Source organism: Strigops habroptila, chromosome 5, assembly GCF_004027225.2.
Source record: "Strigops habroptila isolate Jane chromosome 5, bStrHab1.2.pri, whole genome shotgun sequence".
NCBI lineage: Eukaryota > Metazoa > Chordata > Aves > Psittaciformes > Psittacidae > Strigops > Strigops habroptila.
Genome location: NC_044281.2, coordinates 65614808 through 65639833, shown reverse-complemented (window position 1 = coordinate 65639833; position 25026 = coordinate 65614808). Strand labels below are relative to the sequence as shown.

General features: G+C 40.1%; 1 protein-coding gene and 2 long non-coding RNA genes across 12 annotated transcripts in view; 1 reads left to right on the top strand and 2 right to left on the bottom strand.

Moving 5' to 3' along the window:
• Positions 1–598: 598 nt before the first annotated feature.
• LOC115607948 lies at positions 599–6013 on the top strand. The gene is made up of 3 exons (XR_003991400.1): positions 599–1194; positions 1252–5754; positions 5975–6013. It is a non-coding gene; the product is annotated as an uncharacterized LOC115607948 (long non-coding RNA).
• Positions 6014–6120: 107 nt separating this feature from the next.
• LOC115607950 lies at positions 6121–12550 on the bottom strand. Its single transcript, XR_003991402.1, has 2 exons — positions 12465–12550; positions 6121–7175 (listed from the first exon to the last, which is right to left on the bottom strand). It is a non-coding gene; the product is annotated as an uncharacterized LOC115607950 (long non-coding RNA).
• A 4852-nt stretch (positions 12551–17402) lies between these two features.
• IDE (insulin degrading enzyme) overlaps positions 17403–25026 on the bottom strand; it is a 69591-nt gene continuing 61967 nt past the window's right edge. For all 10 annotated transcript variants that reach the window (XM_030485845.1, XM_030485846.1, XM_030485851.1 and 7 more), the window contains 3 exons: positions 24657–24729; positions 22696–22763; positions 17403–21575 (listed from right to left, as the gene is read on the bottom strand). In XM_030485845.1, coding sequence (XP_030341705.1) covers positions 21480–21575; positions 22696–22763; positions 24657–24729 — 237 coding nt within the window. In that variant the 3' untranslated portion in view covers positions 17403–21479. The remainder of the gene's footprint in view (positions 21576–22695; positions 22764–24656; positions 24730–25026) is intronic.

The following is a 25026-nucleotide window of genomic DNA, read 5'->3' as shown; positions in this document are numbered from 1 at the left end:
TTTTAATGCCTATCTAAGGATTTTAGATAATCAATTTTTGGTTGATAGCATAAAGAAATACCTTGGGGATGAAGGAGGAATTATTGTAAGACTTTAAGCTTACATTTACTTTTTCCGCCCCTCCTCTAGGGATCAATAAATGATGTTAAACCATGACAAGTGGAATGCACTTCTCAAACATTTAAAGCAAAGGAATTATTGCAACACAACCAACTTCTGGTAATACAGAATCGGGGTTGGGAGTTACTACATATTTCTGGGGTTGGCTGATGTGCAGCCTTTATTTGGGGAATACACAGATCCCTTTTCATGGAGAAAGATAATACTGGCTGTAGGAAGTATTTTTTTCCCCACTAATGGCTAATTTACATCCCATTGCTTTCAGAACAAGGAATATGGAATGTTATCTAGCGTTTATCAGCATACCTTCTTATCAGCAACTTGGTTTCTCTTAGCCTTCTATTACATCAACAAAAAGGCTTAAATCTGAGCCATGATTATGAAATACATAGGACATGCTTCTCCCTTTCTTTCTCCCTGCCTATCTTAAAGATTTAGGTGGAGCACTACTATACTTTTCACTGTGGGGTTTTTTTTTTTCTTTGAATGGTGTTTTTTTCTTCATCCTCTTTCTCCTGTTTTGTTTGTAATAATTTACATGAGTTGCCTGGTTTGAAGTATATTAGTTCCCTCCTCATCTGGAGTTCTTTCTCAAAAGGTTAGCTGTCTCCCGTGGTTATCAGACCAGGATCCAACCATGCTGCTATTTAAATCCCCTCCAGCATTTAGAGCAGTTCTGTGTTTGTAAGAAAAGATATGCTTAGCTGTTGTGACTGCAGTCAGAATTATCTATTTTAACTGAGGACAAAATTTTTACTCGAATTTCAGCTGCAGAATGTTTACTGCAGCAGCTGTTAGGATTCCCCTTTTTTAAAGGCATACTGTGGAACTTGCACAAGTTTATGGAGTAGGTGTTTGAGGGTTGTTTGGAGCAGCTTTTTTACTAGCTGCTGCTTACAAAAGTTTTTAACCACAGACAAGTATGTCTCTTTGTTTGCATAGTGGTTTTTACTGATGGAGAGAACTGGGATAAGTTGAACTACAAAGGTCATGGATCCGTGTACTGTGGCACCAGTAATCTTGCTTGTGGAACCCTGTATTTAATGTTCCGTGTCCGTGACAGTTTCTCTTCGTGTTTTCTTTCTTTTTAAGAACAGGAGTCAAATTTGTTTAATGCATCACTGAGTACAGTTATGTTCTCTGTTCTCATAAGAAATGCTGTGCTAACAACTTCTGCTTCCCATTTGAAAGTACAGATGCCAGTTTCACTAACAAGTCTGCTTTTGGAATTCTTTTCTACTAGGCAGCTGCCTCTGAAACTGTTGATGTGGGGTTTGGTTGTTGGTTTTGTTTTCATGTTTGTTCTTTTTTGTTGTTTGGTTTGTGCTTTGGGGTTTATTTTAAGCATGCTGGACTGAGGGGTTGGTAGAGGGAAGCATGAGATAGGATCACAGGTAAAATCTAGGAAATTCTGATAAACAGTCTCACCAGTTGTCCTCTCATTAACAGGCCCCTTCCTCTGCACCCTTGCAGAGTCACAGGGCCACTACTCTGTTGTACGTGGTGTGAAACAGAACTCATACCCTCCATACCTCAAGAAGGCTCGAAGATCTGTGGCCTCTTTGTCCATTCTTGAGTGTTGGTTATTCACATGCTCTGGATATTTAATTGATTTTGCACCTCTGACTATTGCAAGCATAAAGCTGTTATTTCTGGTTGCACTGTACTAAGGAGTTCAGTAGAAAAGTTCCATTCCAGCACCACTAAAAGCAAATAGCAGACATGACTTGAAACTGCCTCAACTAAACAGCTCAGCAGCACCTGTCAAAACATATTGTGCAGGCACCTCATGAATGCTGGATGACTAAGCCACGGAAAAGCAGTTGCTGAAGCAGTGGGCCTCCATGGGAAGACTTATGCTTATTTAAAAAAAAATAAATTGTTCAACTTCCTTCTACCTTTGGAGCACTCCGTGACAGAGTATGCACACAGCTTTGTTTTGGATGCCTTGTATTTTACAATTGCTCTTCCACTCTTACTACAACTCAGTAACACTTGGCTGCAGCTATTGGGAGCTGATGAAGGAACACACTTATGGGAGTATTTACTGTATGTCTGAGGACTATTTAGTGAGTTACTGTCATTTCTCTGTCATGAATCATGACATGAAGCTAATGCCCTTACTCGCTACCTCTGGAAGAAGCCTCTCCCTACCAATTGCCCCAGTACTTCCCATGCACTGAAGATGGAATACATAAGAGAGCACAGGATCAGAAAGTTTTTATTTTGATTAAAATCAAGAGTGGGGTTTGTTCTGCAGCAAAATGGTAGCTGGTTCAGAGGACTTGATAGAAGAAAGTCTCTACCACCTTACTTCCCCTGCATAGTTAGATCCCATGGGCAATCCTGAGTTTACCAGTCATAGCTTACACTATTACTCTATTTCAAACAAGACACAGTGCAAGAGAACAAAGAGGATAGTCCTGCTTCGTTGGTATCCCTGCTCTAGTTTCAGGGATATTTATTTATTTATTTATCTATCTATCCAAGACAGATGTTAAAGATGCATAACATGATATGTTGGTTAAATATACATAACACTATCAGAACTCCCCTGGCTGAGAAGCACTGCAGCAGCTGTATGGAATGCAAGTTACATGATGAAAGCTTTTTGGAAAGGGGGGATTGAAGGAATGAAAACCCTAAGGAAAATCATTTCAGAGGTAGAAAAAAGTGCCATTGTGACAGACTGAATCTGAGACTTGGACCAAATTCCCTCAGTACCAAGCTCAGAACAGCTAGGGGGATTTCTCATAACCAGCACATTAGCAATTCTTTTGACTGTTGAGAGGGGCACAGAAAATTGTTGCTAACCTATAAGGATAATTCAGCTTGACTTTGTTAAACAAAGGTGTTGCTTTCCTCTTAAATTCTCTGGTACCTTTTAAATGCAAAGCAATGAGGTTTTTTGTTCCGTTGGTGGTTTCTTTTGAAAAAGCAATGCTCTCTTTTAACTGCAGGGTTCTCTACCCCTGAGTGCTGTTAAATTTCAAGGTACTGTAAGAATGAAAGTGCTTTCCACTTGGCATCAATTAAATGTCCTGCAATGCAACTGCCCTCCCCACAGTACCAAGCCCTGTGTCACAGACAGAACTGTGCTATGTTTTAAGTTGCATAGCACCTTACTGCGATTTAGGCTGCTCTTCCCATCTCGTTTCAAGGATGAACAAAAATGCAAATTAACTTAGGGAGTAAGTTCACAAGCGATTTTGAAAGTATGGCTGTGTGCATTTCTTTGTTCAGTTCTAGTTTCTTTATGAACAGTTATTCTCTGTTCCTTTCTAAAGGGGCTCAAAAGCGAAAGCTCTTTTGGTCAATAGGTGGTGAGACTCCTTACGTAAATTTATTATTTGAAATACATTTATAACATTTACATATAGCTACTTATCTGCTAGATGTTAGAAAATCAGTGTCCATTCCTGAGCCTTTGGGTCTTAAGCTATTTTGGATAGAGTCAGCGTAGGTGATCACAGGCAGTCCATGATATTTCAGCATCTCCTGCCCAAAGCATTTCAGTTCTTCATGAGCTAAATCACAGAGACTGTGTGTTGGAATCCCTTTATATAACACTTCGCAGACAAGAGTCCTTAGCAGCCCACAGAAATATTTTGTCCTGATCTACAGATGAGGAACAAGAAAAACAAAAACCAGCTTTACTGGTGGCGTATGTGGAGACATTTTGGAGATGATTCCAGAAACACACCATGGAAATTGTCCCAAATGTCAGAGATCATCTTGTCTCCTCAAAAATCTGAGCATCATGGGGCTTGACCAAGCATGAATCATTTCTTGACCAAGCATGAATCTTGAGTACATCCTCTGCAAAGGTCAGTACCATGTGGCTTGTAGCACTGAGCTCTCTGTCCCTCAGCCTTTTTAACTAAGTACCCAGACGGGAAAAATCTCTCTGTGGAAAACTGCAATTGCAGATAGTGTAATTATAGGGGGTTGTTAGAAGGGGAAACAATCCTGTCTGCCTCCCAAACCTGCATGAGATGCACGTACTAACTAACTTCACTAGCTTCTTACTGCCAAAAAGGTGGCCAAAGTCTGTCCTACTGCAGCTGGCATTCAGATGTTATTTAAGTAACTATTTGCAAACCTGCAGCTGACCAGCAGAATGCATCTTCCATAGCTATCATATTTGTCCTTGTTACCATATTAATTAAATCCCATAAACCTCCCTCTCTTAATTGAGGAATACAGCCACATATGAAGAGTTTAAAGAAAGTCAAAACAAATCATTCTGTATAATAAGCTGGACACCTTCAAAAGCCTGCTAGTCAGTTTTAGGAGCCTCATTACAGGGTAATTAGTTGTGTCTGGATAGTCCTCAGAAGCAAATTAACAGTGTTTTAAAAAGCAGTGCATAAGACTTGAATTCATCCCTTTTGGCAGCTGCATAATCATCATCTAGGATTGCCATATAATTCTTTTCTTGCACCTAAAATATGTTCTCATGACTGGCAGCCACTGAGCCCATGTTAAAACACATTTGCATACATATGAACATGACCAAGAGAAACTGAGTATTTATACATCAGCCACTCTGTGCAGCTTGGATGGTGGGGTTTAGTTTGTTGTGGTGCTATTCTGTTTTTAAAAGAACAAAGCTTGTGATACTGTGCACCACGGGAAAGGCACGAAAGGCATAAGCAAGCTGAATTGAATGTGTGGCGGTTCTGCTCCTGTCTGAAAGCAAATAACTATACTGAAATATAATTAGGATAAATCAAATATGCACCACAATTACATGGCACATGGTAAGCAGACTCCAAAAGTGAGTGGTGTATTTTTACATCCTCACATTTCCTGTATTCCCAAAGCAGATTCTTTCCTTATTATTGCATTTTTGAGATGTAATTAGGTGGTCTCAAAATATCTTTTTTCTGTAACAACCCTTTTTTGAAAGTCAAGTCTCTCTCTTTACTAACTGACTTGCAGAGGAAGTGCACAGTAACACCATAAAAAAACAGTAAAGAGACTTAATATTCCCTGTCTGATAGGTAAGGAAGCAGAAGGAGGGGGAGAGTGTACAATGAAGTTAAATTCTAGTACTATTCATTACTACTGTAACTTGGTGCTATGTCTTGAGTAATACACATAATCCATTTTGTCTCTTAAAATATATTAGCATTAGAAAAGGAAACATCTAATCACTTTATACCACCCCCTCATGCACAGACAGAAAACAAAATTTGCCTTTTTTGCTCAATACTGGTACCAAAACAAAAGCAAGGTACCAGAGTGGCAGCCTATGGTTTTGGCCATCCTGTTCTCTTCATCCTGTGCAGGGGCCTCACCTGCATAGTGATATAGCAGCGCATTCTGAAAAGCTGGAAGATGTGAAGAATCACTTGAAAGAAAACCAGCCAGTGACTGAAGTGTTACAGATGCTACAGGCAACGACCACAGGGTCATTTTTTATCTTCATGACCTGATTTTTCAGTCCCAGAAGTCCTATGCAGAAATTCCCTTTTCCATCTATAGAAACAAAGCAACCACTTGACAACACAAGCTGTCAATCCCAATGGAGGAGTGGGGTTTCTCAAGCATTATTTGATGAATTTGTCACAGCTGGGTGTTCTTGCAGATCAAACTTCAGCTGGTTTAAGGTGCAGTTACACAGCTCAGGTATGGTCTTGGCTGGATGAGCGGATGCACACAGAGCAACTTTGTGACAGAATGAGCCATGGATATGCCACCTGATATTTCAAATTGTACTGCACCTTGTCCATTCCTACATGAATGGAGCCATTCCATGTCCTTTCCACATGATTGCTGAACGCCAGTGGGATTCTTTTGGGTGAGACCCTGATGCTCCTGCCTTCAGGCTCAGCTGCCCCTGCAGGAGGCACCTGCAGTACACAGCAGATGCCCCTGTCCTGGGGCCTGACCACCACCTCTTGCCAACAGCTCGCCCAGGCAGAAGAGGTAACCTGTTCCCAGCTCAAGCAGCAGCACAGGTATAAAGACTGCTGGGAGAAAGCTCAGAGCTGGGCTGAGACCCTTCTTCCCTTACTCTTATTTAATGATACGTACAAAAAGGATCTGCATACCTGAGATGGTGCCAGCTCTCTGCATACCTGCACCAGGGCTCTGTCTTGGGGCACTGGGCAACTACAAAGCTTTGGGCTGACCTGAAAGGCATTACTTTTACTGAAGCCAGGCTGGCAGAATAGTACCTCTCTCTTCCTCTGGGAGGGAAGCCAAGCTCAGTTCTAGAACATAGGAAAGGCCCATGAGCCAAAGGCATAAAGGGCACTATGTGGCCTCTGCCATCACTGTACAGTGGAAGCACAGCTAAATGCAGCTAGCTGAGCTAACTGTTTGCTTCAGCAAAGGATGCGGTTGACATTACTCTGCTCTGCTGAACTCTGCTGAAGATCCATGCACTTTTTCTTCCCCAGCAGGTACAATATTTTTATTTAAAGATCCTCTATCTCTTAGTGGGGCATTATGAGGCTCTGACACCAAGATGCAGACAGACAACAGTACAACAACTTTCCAGAGGCCAGGTCAGCCTCAGAGTCTGCAAAATAACAAAAGGTATAGAGCATTGTGGCAGGATTCTGGAACCATACCAACTGCTGGGAGAAAAGATACAGATTTCATATCATGTCTACAACAAGATCATCCCTCTTTACCACGGCTGTGGTTGCAATATAAGCCTAGAGCAGATGCTGGAAGGCTAAAATTCTGCACTGAAAGCAGATGTAGGCCCCAGCAGGTAAAATGCTGGGACTTGCCAGCACTTTGTTTTCTTCTTCCTGCTTCTGCTGCTCCTGCTGCTCCTGCCAGTACATGCAGTCGTGCTGAAAAGTTTCTTTTAAAGGTCAGAGATAAAGATAGTTGGATATGGATTCACAATCCTCAACAGTATTTGAGAAGATGATCTGATCGCATATTCTGGTTCAGTCCTTTCATAGTTAATCTCCCCATTTTCCAACTGTGTCGGAATTGTAGATTTTGGCTAATCCGTGTATGTCTCTGGTGGTTGGAGCTTTTTCCATTGAGAGCAGTTCATCAGTACAGCTAAACAGAATCACTGTAAGCTGTCAAAGAGAAGACAAATGAGAGCTTACAAAATAGAATACTCACTGAACTGAGACAAAACTTCCCGCACCGACAATGATGATAGCAGGGGAGCGGAGACTATCTGGTTATAATTGCCAATTTAGAAACAGCTGAGCCTCTCTTTATCTGAATTAGTACTTCTGCTAAATTCATGATGTTTTTGTCCTGTGCTAAGCCTTGATGTTAGCAGACACAATGCAAATGCAGTGTTCCAGGGATAACTCCTCTCTCAAACACCGGCGGGTGGTGGTTAGTCTGAGGACTGAATCCTCAGGGAAGATTGCTATTTCCTTCATGGGGGCACCTGCTGCTGAGCTGAGATTTTTTTTTTAATCTGCCTGCAAGCATGAAGGTGATGAGCATGCAGTGGTTTTTTTCAGTAGATGTTTGTGATTATTCTCAGTTCCAGCCTTCCCCTTTTTTTCTAAGCCCAAAATATAAATTTTCTTTTTGTTTAAAGCTTGCTTCAATTGCTCTTGAAGTTCTGTCTAGATAACAGCTTATCTTTGTATTGTACCTCAGAAAACCAGCCTTCCATTTTATCATGAAGTGATTGCCACCAAACACTGGTGAATAAACTGTCAATATGCCTTATCCTATCAAGGATAGGTGATTTGTGGGAGATAATTCCTGTTTAGCCTGTTGATTTGCTCTCTCATCAAAAGATGTTTCAAGTTAATGAGCAGCATATAAAAGGATATATAAAAATATGCAAGAACCATTTGTCTGAAATAAATTTTGCTCCAGTGCAGTAAAGTGCAGACAAGACTGCAGTAACAAATGTTCTTGCCCTTTTAAATGAAAAACAGTGTTTCAGTGGGATTTATACAACACCAATAACTCATAATCTAAAAATAATCACCAACTATAACATTAGGCATAGGAAGTCCAAGTAAAAAAAGAGCACGTTTAGTGTACTGATGATGTTAGTATACAACTTGGCATACCTAAACCAGAAAGAGAACACAGAATCCTGATACTAAACTTAGATAATTCATTACAAAAATAGGGGATGGCAAGAAACTGAAGAAAGAAACAAATCTATTCTTCTTTCATATAGTGGTATACTGCTGTCCCTTTTGGGACAGGAACCTTCTAACAGCCTTCTAATGCACACTGTACACAGAAGAATTACGTCCTTCTCCAAGTTGGCGGTTATTCTAGTCCCATAAATAGCCTGCTATAAATTATGCCAGAGAGAAATAAAATTGGAGGGATGACACAAAAACAAGCTATATGATACAGACAAGGGAGACAGTTGTCTTTAGCTGAAATTCAAAATGTTACAGACCAACATGCTGCATCCTAAAGGCTTTGACAGGCCTATCATCAGCAAGGGTGTAATTTCCTTTCCTATCATAAATTCTCTGAACCACGACCACAGGCCTTTCTTCTTTCAATATGGGTAGCATGTCTGGTTTGCAGTTTGGTGATGAGGCAGATCGTAGGCATTTACACTGCCTGTGCTCTGTGACGTTGATATTTGAACCAGCTTTGACCAAAAATGCTGTGCTTGAGCTCATGCGGTGGGTCCTGCCAGAAGGGGTAGGGGCTGCAGCACCCATCTGCCCAGGGCATGTGTGCGTCAGGCAGCAGGAGTGCAAGTTAGTCTGTCACAGGCCTGACTCAGGCAGCCTTCCAGTCCCACTTCAAAAGCAGCTGTTTGTGTAAGCATTTCACTCACATCATGGGGTGTACACAGAATCACAGAATCAACATTCATGGCTAATGCTGTTACTCAGATACTGGTCTTACTTAAGTAACTAACTGCCACTATTAAAATTTAAGGTGACTTTAAATTTACAAGGCTGAATTTGAAAGTGAATGAAGAAAGATACTGGAACAACAGATTAATCATACTGTGTATAGCATCATATTAGACTTCCTACAAATCCATGTAGGTCACGGGCATGGCTTTAACGAAGCCAACATAATGGCTTGTACTGCCCTTCCTGGCAGGAGTTGTTTCAGTTCCCTGCTCCCAACTCCTGACAGGGGCCCAACAGCATGAGGTGGGTGGCTGTGATGGAGGATGGAGATACACACCTGCCCCTTTCCAGTCAGCCATGAGACTGATGCGGTCATCTCACAAAACTCACCTTCACACTCACCCCCCGCTTGACTACATGAATTCACCTTTTTCTTTGCTGCTAGAGTTAGATACTTCATTACGGCGCTATGCATGTGAGTCTGACCTGTTCTCCATGAATGGCTGTAGCAGAGGGAGTCAGAAGAACAGAGCTTAGCAAGGAAGCGTCAGCTTTCTCAGTCTTGCTCTTTAATATGCAAGTAACATCACTTCAGACTTGCATCACAGTGGTTAGTAGGCATAAGTAGGTCTAAGGCCATTCAAGCTGACAAATCTCTGACTCATCTCTCCTCTGTATCAGGGTAATATGCTTTCTGCATTAGCTGAGGTCTTTGAAATAAAAAACTGACAAAGGAAAGACAAAAGGAAACTTAACAAAATATCATAATTAATTCAACAACATTTTAAATCACCAACTGCAATGTTATTCAATTTTGGTGAATGGGAAATTAAATAATTCAAAACATTTCAAATCTCACAGAGCAATTATTCAATTGAAAGCTCAAAAGTTCAGATCAATCTTCAGAGGGGTAAATTTCTAATGGACAGGACTTCTCTGAAGCCAAGAGCATGCATTATCTCTGCAATGTTCTTTTCAAGCTTACAGCTCTGGAGAGTACAATTTATTCATCTGTCAGACTTTATGCACTTCTTGCCAGGAAATCATTTATATATTATTTCTCCAAACCAGAAAAAAAAAATATTTTTAGAAAAAGAGAGCAAGTGGAATAAAGCCTTTAAATACAAATCAGTTGATTCTGAGTCCCTTCTCCATTTTCTATCTCCTTCAACCACATTGCCTTGTATTTACCCTGAAGTTAAACCAGTCAGATGAGCTTTTGCTCTCTGTGACAGAATTACAGAAAATAGGATAAGCAGTTTATCCTTTCAATGTGCAAACCAGGCATCTCTTCCAAGCAGATGTATTAGTGAGCCACCACAGCAGGTGCAGCCCAGGGATGCTCACACCCAGCAGTAAGCCTGACTCAGGGGAAGGGGAAGCTCCCGCTGTATGGCAAAGAACAGAGAAAAGGGCAGACAATTCCTGTACTGCTGTGTAATTCTGGTCTTCATTCACTGCGCAAAGTACGCAGTTCAGGAGTTACCTACTGCTGCCAAAGCAATTTCTCTTGTTCTCTGTAATGAAGGCTCGCGCTGCTCTTCTTTCCCCAACACTCATGTGCCTGCACATACCTATACACACACAGCGTTACCCCCACCTCGGAAGTCTAGGGACACGGGAGAGACTATTAGTACAAACTTGGAAGGCTAATATGCAGGATCCTTTCTGTTCAAGGATATGTCAGCCTTAAGTTACAAAGCTCTGCAAGGAAATGTTTCTTCCTCCTCCATTCCTACGTGACACAGGAAGGCTGCTACCGCCACCAGGTCGCCTGATATTTCCTTAAGGAAGACCATGTTTCCAATTGCTAAGAACCTTATCAAACTTTAAGCACCATGCTCTGTGCGCCACAGTGAGTAACTATGGAAGATTTCTTCCGTGATAAGTTTGGTCGCTTAATGGGAAATTGCAGCAGGTCTCTGACAGTCTCAGAGTTTGAAGCAGGGAACTGAAAATTAGGTGGACCTCAGGTGGTTGAGGTGGTGGCTTTTGTGACTTGTACAAAGAATCCTCACAAACACTTTCAAAATTTGAAGGTTGAAGCCGCTCAGTTGGGGTTTGATTAAACTAAACTGGAATTTCCCAAGGGTTTTTTTCATGTAAGGGCCATGTTAAATGAAGAAATGGGCCTTAGTACCTCATGGCTACCTGTAAAGCCAGACCTAAAAGTAGAAAGCCTGTCTGTCCTCCAGAGCTCTCGATTTTCCTGCTTAGCCTATCCTATTCAAAGGCAAAAGGTAAAATGTAGATTCGGCAACAGGTGTAGTGAATGAACAACAAGGAGACTGGGGACTGAGCAGTCACTGAGAAAAATGGGTAAGAGATGGTGGCATTAATCTGTGACACAGAGCCCAGGAGCTGCAGAAGGGCTCAGGGTGCAGGGGGCTGTGGGCCACAGATTGGGTGAAGGCAGCAGGTGACAAATGGGTGAAGAGATGAGGACTGAGGCTGGCCAGGGGAGATGCAGATCCAAAGACAGGAGGTCAGGAAGAAGGTCTGTCACTATCAGAGGCTGGAGCAGTGTGTGCGTCAGCTCTTTTCCCTGCTCTCCAGCACCTGGAAATGCCAACGATGGGTCTTATCGCACAGACACACATGTCCTCACTGCTGGCACATCGAGCACGTGACAGATCTGGTGGCTCTACTCCACGAGATAACGTGTGTCCATGTCACTAAGGTGACATCTAATGAAAGGTGGTGACACATAATGAAAGCTGCCCTGCTCCCCTCGTTTTCCCTTTTGTTTGCACACTTGGCAATTACACCCCAAGTCTGCGCTACCAGCAGTTCACTGTCAAGCCCCCCATGAAGTCAAATGCTAGAAATACCAGAACTGCAGCAGCTTATTTCTGCCCTCTTTTGTGAAAGGATCTGTCTGTGATGAGACCATTCACTCTCTTCCAGTCTTCTGCATGCCACTTTCTCTGAATCTTGCTCCAAAGGCAAAACTGCCATTTTCCTGGGTTTCCCTGTTGTTACAGTGCCAAGCACACCCCAAGTGCAGCCTTCTCCAGGCCGGGTGGGAGATGGGCAGCGCCAGGGGTCTGCAGTGCTGACGAATTTAGATCACCTCACGCGTAATGCCCGTGACCTGATACATGTAATTCTTCTCCTCAGAATAACGGGCACCGCGTCAGTCACGCGTCCAATCCACAGCAACGCCGCGGCTCCGCTTGCAGCGCTCAGTGCTGCTGCAAATTAACCCCGTTAATTCATAGACACCACCCCCTTAACAAAAACAAACAAACAACAACAAACCGCCACAAAACAAAGCCGCGGCTCTGAGGTAACGCGGTGCCTGCGGCACCCACCGCCCGCAGGGGCTCTGCCACAGCCCGCCCGGCGCCCCCGCCGCCATGTTGCCCCGCCATCCCCACCTCCGCGGCACCGGGGCAGGCGGCAGCCCCGGCGCGGCCGTGGCTCCCGTACGGGCCTCAGCCACCGGGACACACGCTCCGGCACCCGTTCTCATCCCCTTCCCCTCACCGAGCCCTCTCAACATCCCCCGCCGATCCGCTGCCCGCCCACCCCCGGCACAGTCCGGACCCCGCTCACCGCCTCACGGCGCCTCAGCCCGGCGGCACCTCCCCGCGGCCGCCGCGTTCCCCGCCCCGGGGGAGACCTGGGCAGGAAACCCTTAGAAAGCCCTGGGTCCTGGCGGACAGCACATCTCCGCGATGCTAAACTTGTGAAGGTAAGGACTGCACGCAGAATTGTTCCTTATAAAACACACATCCAGACAATTTCCTGCGATCTAAAAGTGATTTATTTTCTCCGATTAAGCATTTAAAGTTTTCTTTATTATCAAACACGATTTTCCTCAGCGGAACGAAGAAAATCATTTTCATGCATAAAGAGGTGCACAACTCTTCACATTGTTATAGGGAATAACAGCAAATGGTGTCTCGTATAGCACCAAGAAGAATTTTAATTACAGTGTGAAGGAAAGACACCATGAAAGCTGCTTGTTTCATGGTGAATCATTTTAAGCTGACATTTTTATTCTGAAGTATATGCTGTTTCCCAAGCAATGAAAATTAAACTTTACATTAAAAAATAAAATGTACCTGTTTAAAAAAAATTCACACTCTCTACAAATGAAACTGTGAAACTTGATTTTCTTGCATAGCAAATTTTCTTTCAAACTTTGAAACAGGTAAGAAAACAAAACAAAAAATGCAATTCTTCTTTTCCTGGTCTTCTCTTACCCCAACCTGGTCAAACAGTAGGAAGTAATTACTGAATATGTATGACTACATCATGAACCTGAACATTCCTCTGCAAATTAAACATGCAATCCTACTCTTAAATGTATTACTGTGAAAATGGCACTAAAGAGTTCAATATTTATTGTCAATTAAGTCGCTTCTACTTGACTTTCTAGATCAGAAACTATTTCAATAAGTGCCAGCTCTAAAGAGTCAAACAAGGGACCATAAATCACCATAAATAAAACACCCAGTTCTGCTGTTCATTCCAAAGATGAGGGACTAGATGCGACAGGTAATTTCAAATACATACGCATATCCATTAACTGGAGGCCCAGGTAACTGGTTGGAAACAGCACTGATTAGCATAGTATAAATACTACAAAAGAGGAGATGTAATCAAACTTCCTTTCTGACAAGATAGTAACATTTAGTATGAAAACCAAAGGAAAGACCTGTTGAGTAAGCACATTTGACTGATGTAGCTGCTCTCAAGAACAGAACTTCACTGTTTGCCCAAGGCATCCGGGAGTGCAAGGGGCCAACAAAGGCGGGCGCACTCCTTTCCCAATACATTTTAGCCATTCGTGCTTTCAAGACCCAGAAGAAACATTACAAATTCAGCTTTTTATATTGCCGAGCTGCTGTTGGTCTGTGGATACTGTAGTGCCATCCATTCTCATTACATCCCTCAAATTGTGCAATCTCTTTCCTGCGACACCAGCCTACCACGACTGTGCACGTTGTTGCCAGTACATTTCCGGTTTCACTTACAAGGACACCTCAGCATGTTCCATAAACCAGAAATTACCAACAGAATAAGTAAAAGAATTTAACCTTAAGGATTGAGCTATCCCTTATAGTCTTACTTAATCATACATGCAAATTTATGCTTGATTTTGATTTTGTGTTGCAGTCCATTTTCTGAACAATCGCCTCTTCCCGAGCTGCTGGACAACCAGAAATATTAAATCTTTCCACACAGTTTTAAGCAGGTATATTATTTACTTGAGCTTGAGAAAAGGTGTTGGATTAATTACAATGCAAATGCATACTTTACAAATGCAGATATCCATTATCTTGGGGTTTATCTTTTTGCTTGCATGGGGTATGGTGACTCCTGGTAAACACCGAGGCAGCTCTTCCAGCATCGTTGTAACAGATCTCTCTCACAGAAGATCTCTGTAACACCATCGCCAAATTAAAGCTCAATCCAACCAGCTATGAAACTATAGGACTCTGTTTATTTCTGTACAAGACTGAGACCCTATATCTGGATCTCAAATTAAAGACAAAACATGAATGTTACAAGACTTTCAGGACTATTAAGCTATTTCAATAGTATTTAAGATTATTTTAAATGACTAGTCAGAATTTATGCCAAAACCATTAAGATACATGTTTTATAATCTAGGGCTATCAATAATTCTACATGGCAAGACGTTTACTCCAGAAGTCAGACCAGGTTAAGTATTTAGTTATTAATTATCTCAAATGCCTTTTTTTTGTGTCTGTTGGGTAAAGAACATAGAGGTAATAAAATTCATGAGACATTCTGCTACTTTTATGCTGCTTCTTCAACGCTCAAAGAAACCTAGACTGTTCAGACACTACAAGATGTCCTGAAACTAAGGTCTTGTATTCGCTGTTAATTACTCACAATTCAACATTTAAAAAAGCCTAACACATATTATTAGCTATACAGTGCCACAGTTGTGCATTGGAAGTTTACAGACATAACACATCACCCTTTTTCACAGGAATTTATAATTTATACACAATGACATGACAGATAGACATGATTATCAGACAAGAAGTGCAAAACGACGTACAACTAGTTGCTTTCAACTTATATGCATTATCTTCCATTTCCACATTATTTTTATTAAGTGGCTCGTGAGCACCCCAGCTCACACTTACATTTTGTATACACGGAGCTTAATACAATCTTCTGTAGTTTCACATTCATAACATCTTTAAACTAACAATTACTGACATTTAAATTCAAGTGTAAAATCCAGACTACAAGCATTCTTTGTATATGCATTCTTCAAGTTACACAAAACCTACAAGGTATGCCACTCTTAAATATGCCTACTTCCAGGAAAAGGCTGCATAAGGTACATTTTTATTAGATTATTCACAGCAATAAAATCAATATTGTGCATACAACAGCAGATCAGTCTCCTGCTGCGGTTGAGTAGCACCTGTTTTCAAATTATTTCTGAAATAGTTCTACTTGCTTTAATCTCCCACTGTGCTGAGCCTCAGCAGCACTCCAGTGTGACTCTCCAGGCTTAGACATACTGCAGATGCCATTTTGTATAATTTTATGGATACAGCTCGCCATGATTAGAAAATAAGTTCTAATCACAGAAAAAACATCCTAGAACATCCAGTGCTAAAGGGACATCAATGACACTTCTGGCTGATGTGACAATGTGGTCATCTCACTTTGGTCAGAGAGACACGATGCAATGCGAGATGAACAGTGGGTGACTCTGCCCTTGAAGATGACATGTATCAGAACTAAACAATCAGCTTGTGGAGATGCCAGATCCAGTTATACATACAGATTCCTGCATTTCTAAAATACACTTGATGCTGCAGAATTGTCACAATTACTTTCTCTTCCTACAATTTCATCTGGAAATCAGTATTAATCAAATCTGTGAACAGAATTATCTTCATGCATCTTTTTTGAGATTCCTGAAGCTTCATCCTTAACAGGTTTGTGCCAGTGAATGATACTGGTATCTCACAGTCAAAACACAGAACTTCACTTGCAGTAAGTGGTCCTAAGAAACAATTCCGCTCCCAAACCAACCACCCCCCCCTTTCCTGGTACTGCAGAAGGCTTGGCATGCACAAGTACCGGCAGGCTAAAAGTTACTGTAACGACAAAGAGATAAAGTGGGGAAATGTTGAACTGTTTGAGAGCTTACTGACTGCAGAGCACTGAAGGGCACTAAGCTGAACTTCCCAGGCTTTTACACACACATGCAAATAATCATTTGGGTTGAAACCGGTCCTGCTAAACTTACTTCCTTCCAAAGCAAGTTGGAAAGTTTGAAAAATACCAACTGAACCCACTTCTGAGAACTACTGCTGTGAAATGTTTATGTATTTCTGGCATTTTAAACTAGTTCCAACATTGCCTTATCAAATGCACCACTTTCAATACTATTCAGCAAATTTTTAAGACCCCTGTCCATGAAAAAGCATCACATCCAAGATTTAGCTCTTCAAAGCCTCAGTCTCAGCTTTCACTAACATTTATACACACCCACATTTTCTACATACCATCTTTGCGCATGCTCTGAAATGACTCAGCCTTAACCATGCCAAATGCATTAATATTAATCGGCATCTCCCTGGAATTCACAAGCAGGTTGTTTTTTAGCTCTCCCATCACAGGAGTTCATCCCTTACAACAGGCTTCACATAAAATGCACGTTTTCCTATGCCACAACTCAGTGGTTAATGCAAGTTACCAAAAAATCAACTTCATTTCCATCTTCTCTTAGAATTTCTCTAGCCTGTTTTTCCCACTTACCAGGAGGTCTGTAACGTAGGTGGGGACCTCCTCGTTCCCTTCTGTTGAACCTGTTCTGATTTTGTAGAATTTAAGCTTAAAATTCTGATTTTAAGCATTCACCACCAGAACATGTGCATATATGAGCCCACACATACCACGGGACAGGGTGGACGGGAGGGCTGGAAGAGGGTCCCGAGTTCCAGCTGCTTTCCAGTGGAAAATTTTCTAGTAACTGCCAAAGATAAGTACTACAATTCCTTACTCCCCTTCCTGAAATGGAAGCTGAGCAGGCAGTGAAAAGCTGTAATGGGATCTGAAGCAGGAGAAAGCACATCTAACACAGAGTAAGGTGGTGGTGAATCCTTAGAAAGATGTAGGATTTAAACTTGGATGCCTCGCGCTAGTTTCCTACTGGCTAAGCCTAGTCACTTACTTGCTCAGTGCAACAGTAACCTGAAGTCCACTCAGAGCTGTGTAGCTTCTCTCATCCACTGCACAGTCAAGAAATTTAATCCAGAATTTTGCACTGCATCACTGAAAAGGGAGTCCTGAAAGTTAACAGCAGCAAAAGCTCAGCAGTGTGGTGTCCACATCCTTTAATGCTGCACTTAGAGTTAACAGCCATAGGGAGGCTTTGAAATAATAATTTAAGAATCCATAAATATTTTCAATCTTAAATTCCCTTTAGATGCTGGAGTTCAAGTAAGTGGATTTAATTGTGACATTTCCCATTCTGCTGAGCCTTTGGCCTTACACACTTTCTTCCTCTGAACTGCAATTCAGATTTCACATACCATTAGCATTTCTATTCCACCAACAGCACATACTGTAACTTACGAGTATATTCTTTGAATGGTAAATAGCAATCGAAATGTTTCAAATAAAAGCTTTTCAGCAGGGTCTACATAGGGCAAGCTGCTTTTGATATTACATGGAAGGTAAGAAAGCCGCCTGACTTTCTGATCTCTTCTGCCTTTAAAATAGTACAGAAGTGCCTTGTATTGTGCAGCATGCAGCACCAATATTAAAAACTCACTTGAAAATAAAGTATTTCAGAGTTGGATTTGAGTATCAAATTAGGGATCAGCTCAAGAGAAGGGCCCAGGTGTCATTACAGATGACCATATCAGTTCAATGGTCAGCTATTGAGAAAATATGGAAAAAAAAACCATGAAGAAAGGTGTAGAAGATACCTGTTTTTCACTTTACAGCATACCTGTAGCAAAAGCATTCTGACCAGTTAAATGGCAGCGAGAAGGTACACTAAGATTCTGCTGAACTTGTGTTAAAACAAGAGCTAGAAAATAATAAATGAAGTTAAAAAGATGTGTAAGGCTTTCTCCACACATTACGATTACCCTGTGGAACACATTATGGGTAAGGGCTGTTCATGTTCAAGTGCCTAAACAATATTCTGAAAAAGCTCTAACAATAATAGTTTAAATCAGATAGCTTGATTTTTTTGTAAAAGACAATAGAGCCAATATATCAAGATTTACACCAATCCCTAATTATTGGTGCAATTAGGGAGGGGAGAAAGAGAGCCCTGATGTTGGGGACAAATAATTTTCCAGGTGGGCTGCAGGCATTTTGTTTCTCTGCTCAGAGTACCAACCACTCTTCCCAATGCCAAGGACAAAACCTGTCTCTTCTGACGTTGCTAGCTGTCAGATACTACTTCAAGGAGCCCCATCAGAACAGCAGAAGTGCCTGCTGACTTGTATCTTTACACTGTCAGAGTTCAGAACTGACACTATTTACTGTTCTAACCACCACACTTAATCCTAACTTTTTGAAACGTAATCTTTTGGTGTGCATAAAGCAAAGAAAATGACTAGGGAAAGGAATTTCTCAAAAACAACACTGTAAAGCTGCACTAGGCACAATTCAGTCTGGCTGCAGTGATGCTTCTGCATTTACAATTTCAGATTTGATAATTAAAATTCTGTCTTGTGCAAATATTTCTACCTTTATATTATTTAGTTTTCATACACTCAGAGAGCAACAGAGGTGGATCTACCTAAAAGGTGTTGGTTACCACATGGGGAAATCCTGGGAAACTTGCCCAGAAGTGACTGGGAAGACTTCTCCAGCAGCAACGCTATTCGGCCTAACTAGTCCAAGCAACTGGCTAGCAGAAAAATCACAATCAACGTATAATAAAACACTTGCACAGACTGATAGATGTAACATTACCAGTATGCAAAAAAATTAAAATGAAACAAATTAAGAACTCCAAACATTAAATTCAGATTGTTTATTGTAAACAGAATAACTCTAGCACTCTGTCATACTGGCTGTGTCACATGCACCCAATTCCACATCAACTGCTTAAAATAGCACTTGCAAAAATTACAGTTATGTAATAATAATTTATGGTTTCTTACACAAACTAATTAACAAGCACTAAAATTGAATTACAGTGTATTCTAGGTAGTTTTTTATTGCTTGTAGACACTGCAGCTTTGGATCCATTAAAATGAACCCATTAGTATGCCTGAGTTTATCAAAATTTACTGCTATATCAAACTCAGAAACTGTAAAATGCTGGAGAACACTTAAAAGTAATTAAGAGTTGCTGGAGAACTACATGGGTTTCCACATCCAGTCAGAGAACTCTGAAATTCTACATTTTTTCCTCTAGAAAACATGATTTGTGAGCTGGTGTTAAATAAACTGCTATTCCAATTTATGTATAGAATTTGTTAGAGTCAATAGTACTTCCATGAATATATATATATATCTATTTATTTTTACACACGATAGAAGCCATTTCATTTTATTCATCGTAAGAGTGGTATGTTTAAATACTAAATCCCAAAATATATATTTTTATAATATGTTGTCAAAACTTTTAATATATATAATACAAATACTTTGACTAAAGAAAAACTATAAACAAAAGCGAAATGCAAGAGGGTAAAAAGCCCATTTTATGTGATGATCCATGAAAAATGTGGTGAACACAGACACCTTGACTGGTTTTGCTTATATTATGTTTAATATTTTTTCTCAGACTATGAAAAGAAAATGCTAGTGGCCTTCCTTGGCAACAAGTTACATCACAAACTATCATCAAATTTATTAAAAAGGTGTTGACATGTGCTGATAACCTTTAAAACAACTTTTAAATACACTGTAATTATTCAATTAAAAGAGACTCTCAGATAAACACAACTTAAGGCCCTTACCCTGTCAAGCATTCATTTAATTTGGCTTCGAAGCCAGTGTAAGAAAAAACATTGCTTCAATTACAAGAACAGCCCTATCAAATATACCTGGATTCCGACATGTGACAACACCCATGTCACATCAGGGCCTTAACTTCAGGTTCTTTTAATAGGAACCAAACTCTCAGTAACACCCCTGACGAGCAGATTTTATATCTTCAGTGCTTTGCATACTCCATCCTGTCTGAAAACTTACAATCAATTTTATGCATTAAACAGGTAGGAGAACTTGGTAAGATGCTCCCTTACCTTCTTCTATTTTGGGGCTGTACCAAGTGAATGACCACTCTGCAGAAGTCAGTATACTTGGTGAAGATTAGGCACCATATATTATTGTTTTGCCATTCTACTAAATTATGGAATATATATACATATACATGTATATATAATTGCAGCACAACTCTTCATCCTTCTAGGTTCTGTGCAGCCGCCTTAAAAGAAGTAGGAAGAAACATTCTGTGATGTAACCTGCACCACACCCTGTGCTATGGCAGTACTGCACTGTCCCAAATACCTTCCTGAAGGAACAAGAAGGACCCCCCCAGACATATCAGAACAATAATGTATCTGATTCATGACAGGGCCCGTAGCTGTCGCCTGTTCTTGAGTCAAGAACTAATGCGTGCTTAAAGTTAGTTGCACTATTAAGTGCTTTGCTGGACTCAGACCTAACATAATGAGGCAAAACAGACTCAGTTCTCCATCAGTACATGCACAACTGAAAACAAAAAAAATGACAGCAAATAAAGTATTTTATATACCAAGTGGAAACAATTCACAATAACACTAAAAAACTGAATGGGATGTTGACAGTATCAAGAGACTGGGACAACACTTTTGATAACAAAAATAAGATGCACTATTAAAGTGTTTCCAGCATTTTACTAGTTTTAATATAAAATGTCCCCCAATTTGTATAGAAAGATTAAAATCATGCCCATATCTTCAATTATTCTCATTAAGACAATTCTCTCCACACTTACTACCATGTTGTCAAATTTCCTTTTCTTCCCCCCCCCACTGGTCTTCATAAAACTTAAATAGAAAATATGTTGGTTGCATTAAGGATCAATTAAAAAAGTATCATTCAACACATCACTTCAAAAAAATGTGAAAGTCTCTATTTTTACGAAAAATTGTTGCCTACACCCCAAAAAGGACCTACTTTTCCTCACCCCCTCCAGTCCCCAATAAGATAATTATTGGGATACTAAATAGTGTTTTTCAGGAGTAACAAGGATATTTCAAGCAATTTTGTTTGCTCTGGAGGGTTATCTTATCAAAATGAAATTTTGAAGGGATATACTATTTTAAAAATATACTGCATCTACAAGTTTTTTATTATTATTGTTTCAGTTGATTTTGGTTTTCAACAGGTTGTCTGTAATATAAATGACACATGACCACAACTGATTTTGATATACTCTCTATCCCTAACACACAGCTAATGTCAAATGAACCAAGAAGGAATTCAGGACTTTCATAATGGACAGAACCATTCATCCTAATGATCTTTAATCATTTTGTTCATCATGAAGTCCCCTGAAATCATGTCAGTACTGATCATTTGCATTTCTTCATCCATTGGGGTTCTTCACAGTTTTGCAGCCATGAAATTGATATGTGGTTTCACCAGTGGGAAGAGTGGCAGACTGCGCTTGAATTCTGTCATATTTTCAATCACACTTGGCTGCAAAGAAGCGTATGCAAGAAAAAGCCTGCTCAGCATCTTCAATCACAAAAGTGAGGAATTCCTCACTTCTCATTTTAACTTTTGCTACAGCTACATATAAACACATCTTTCTTGCTCTTTTCTGCAATATTAATGATTCACACTTCTCTATTACAGGATCCCCCAAAATACAGTGTTATTTTTCATAAAGCAAATGGTTTCATGTTTACTCCACATAATTTAAAACAGTAGCTATAACGCAGTAATTGCATTACTAATAATGGCAGAAACTTCAGTAAATGCAAAGCCTGTCTTTTCATTTACAAGTTCTACTTCAGAACATCCCACTTATCCTTTGAATATCAGAGGTAAGATCATAAAAACAATAGCAATTCAATGAGCTATTATTTTTAGTAGCAGTAGTGAAGTAAATTTTTAATATTTCAGTCATAATGGCTAATATATCCACATATAATTCATACAGACATTTCCACCAAGGTGATTATTTCACCTATAAGGGCTGAATAAGAATATAGATCTACTACCACATAACGAACAGTTAATTATCTATTGGGACAAATGCTACCGTCCTTCTTCAAGAAAATTCATTTAAGGTCTAGTAAGGGCCCAGTGCTATCATACCTAACCACACAGCGAAATATGTAATACTTGTATGAATAGAATTTGTCAAATTGCATCCTCCACAGGTTACACATTGACAGTAATGCTCATTGAGATTTTAGGCTTAAAGATACTGACCAGATAGTTGGTTTTGTTTGGGTGTTTTTTCTGAGTTTTGTTTGTTTGTCTTAAACAAAGTTGATAAATTTGTCAATGCCTATGCATCTTTCTCTTGACACTTGATGAATCTGATCATATACTATCAGTATTTTCAGACCACTATAATCTGTATTGACTCCACAGTGTAGATATTCAGTAAAAAGAAAACAAACAAACAAACGAACTAATCAGGAAAAATCCCTGTTGTTACTGAGGATGACAATACATGTGGAAGAGAGCTGAAATGTGAGCCCCACAACAGCATAAATTTCAGTAAGTTTGTTTCTCCCTATAAACTTATACTAAATTTCCATATTAAGAATACAGCCTGGATTTTTTATGTGTTGTTTCTTTTTACCTGTGGTAGTGGTGGTGCTGGTGCCAGGTTCACATCATTTTGGCATGGAAATTCTCCAACAACAGGGCCTATTTAACATCATCGAAATTAATTTAGGACCATAATTTAATCAGTACATTTTACATAATAAAATTGTTTTCTCTTACAGGACAGGAACAGGTATCTATATGAAGAACAGGTTATTAATTTTGAAGTAGCTCTAAATAAGATTTTCTGAACATTTGTCTTTAGAACTACAAAGAGCTTAATCCATTATTTGATTTGAGAACATATGCTGAGGCAGTGGCTTTTATTCATTTTACTTACACATAAAGAGAAAGTAAAAATAAAAAATGCTAACCTTCTGATCAATGAATACTTCAAACTGTTTTCAATACAATAGTACATGCCAGTGATACATGCAACAAGAGCAGTGCAACAACAGCACATCTTTTAGTAAGGACATGCCTATGGAGGCGTGGGGGTTACTCCATGTACCAAAATTCTGGATAGCAAACCTGCCTATCCCCATGCATTCGCTACTCTAGTCCCCCCTAAGCTTTCTGCATCCAATCCTCTTGTCCATAAGAACTTCTACTCTTAAAATCCTTAAACCTCCCTCCTACCTTCATACTCAAATTTCAACCCTAACCTTCACAATAGAAGTTCAAGTGCTTCCCCCTCCAAAAATCCTTCTAAAATGTCTACTGCTGCTGATTCTTTTCCACTATTGGAGAAAAATGGTGTGCCTCCAGGAGGAAGGGTTCTCTCTGGGAACCTTTTTAGTCTTCCTGCACTTGGAAGAATGCTCATTTGGACTCATGGGAAATGCATTAAAGTCCCAATTTCTCCTTCATGGCAGAAGAGAGGCCACATGCCAGATCAGATTATTTAGGACTGGGGTGTATGTGGAGAGAATACCTTGCTATAATCTCTGTAAGAGTAATCACTAGTGAGGTTGTCCCCCATGCTCACCCTTGTCTTAGGACGATACCATTTCAAGCAAATAATAAACCACTCTGGCAATGTAGTTACCACACTTGAAAAAGTTTTCTCTTGATAGGAAAAGTATTAGAGCTATTTCTATTTAGCAATGATTAGTCATGAAAACTGAAAAGATTCTTTGATGCAAGTCTTCTTTACTCAGCTGCAGCTACAATTTCCACAGTACCATTAAAATCAATCATTCTGAGACTGGAAGGAATTTCATGACAGACATACAGCTATCTGCTGCTTTCTGTTCTACAGACAAGTCTTTAATGTTCTTGATTTTGCACACAGTTATATGCTGGAATTTAAGTCCAGTATAAACTGGTGAAAAATCCACACAAAACAACATAGAAGTTTTTCATCTCAGTTTAGTTATATTAATCAGAAACACTTTCAACTTTTTGCTTCTTGAATTCTAAAAAGGTGACAACACAGTTGACAATGCACAGCTAATAATAATTTGAAAATAAAACCTAAATGAACTTAGACTTTCCCAAGTTTAAATATGTTTGACATTCCCAGAGGGTTGGGGCTTTTTGTTTGTTTGTTGTTTTGTTTTCTCCCCTTTGAGTGTGCTTGAATAAAATTGTGGACATTCATTGCTTTTCAGGGGAAAAAACCAGCCACCACATTGTATTGACAGCTGCAAATCTTAGTTTTGTTTTTCCCTGTAGGACTCTTACAAAGTTTTATGTTTGTTTTAAAATATCCCATTGAAAACAGGAGTGCTACTTTAAGATACATTGTTTAATATCAGTATACTTGAGAATGGACACGTGTACTTCAAAATGACGTTTGCGACCAGAAGAACTTGGTTTGAAGCACCCATGTAAAGAAAACCTGTCAAAGTAGTAGTTTCTCCTCTGAAAGTTATACAATCTCTGAAGCTGAGTTTTTCTTATAGTGCATGTGTATCATATAACATGGTTATCTTTAACTATGACTTGCTGGAGCAGGAATTGATTAAGTACTATATTCAGCAAAATACTTACAGGAATCCATTTCCCTTGCAAGGACATGTACTGATACCTTGTGCCTTCTGGGAGCATCTATTGCCAACAGCACCTACAGTAAAAAACATCAAGTCCTTCAGGTGTGGGAAGTGCCACTCACATTATGAAACAGTAAAAGAATGAAAGCATTTACATTTTAATTTAAGCTTTAAAACAACGGATGAATTTTGGGATGCCACAGAGTCATAGAATGTTTTCAGTTGGAAGAGACCTTGAAGATCCTGTAGTTCCAGCCCCCCCTGCCATGGGCAGGGACACCCTCCACTAGACCAGGTTCCTCAAAGCCCCATCCAACCTGGCCTTGAACGCTTCTAGGGATGGGGCAGCCACAGCTTCTCTGTGCAACCTG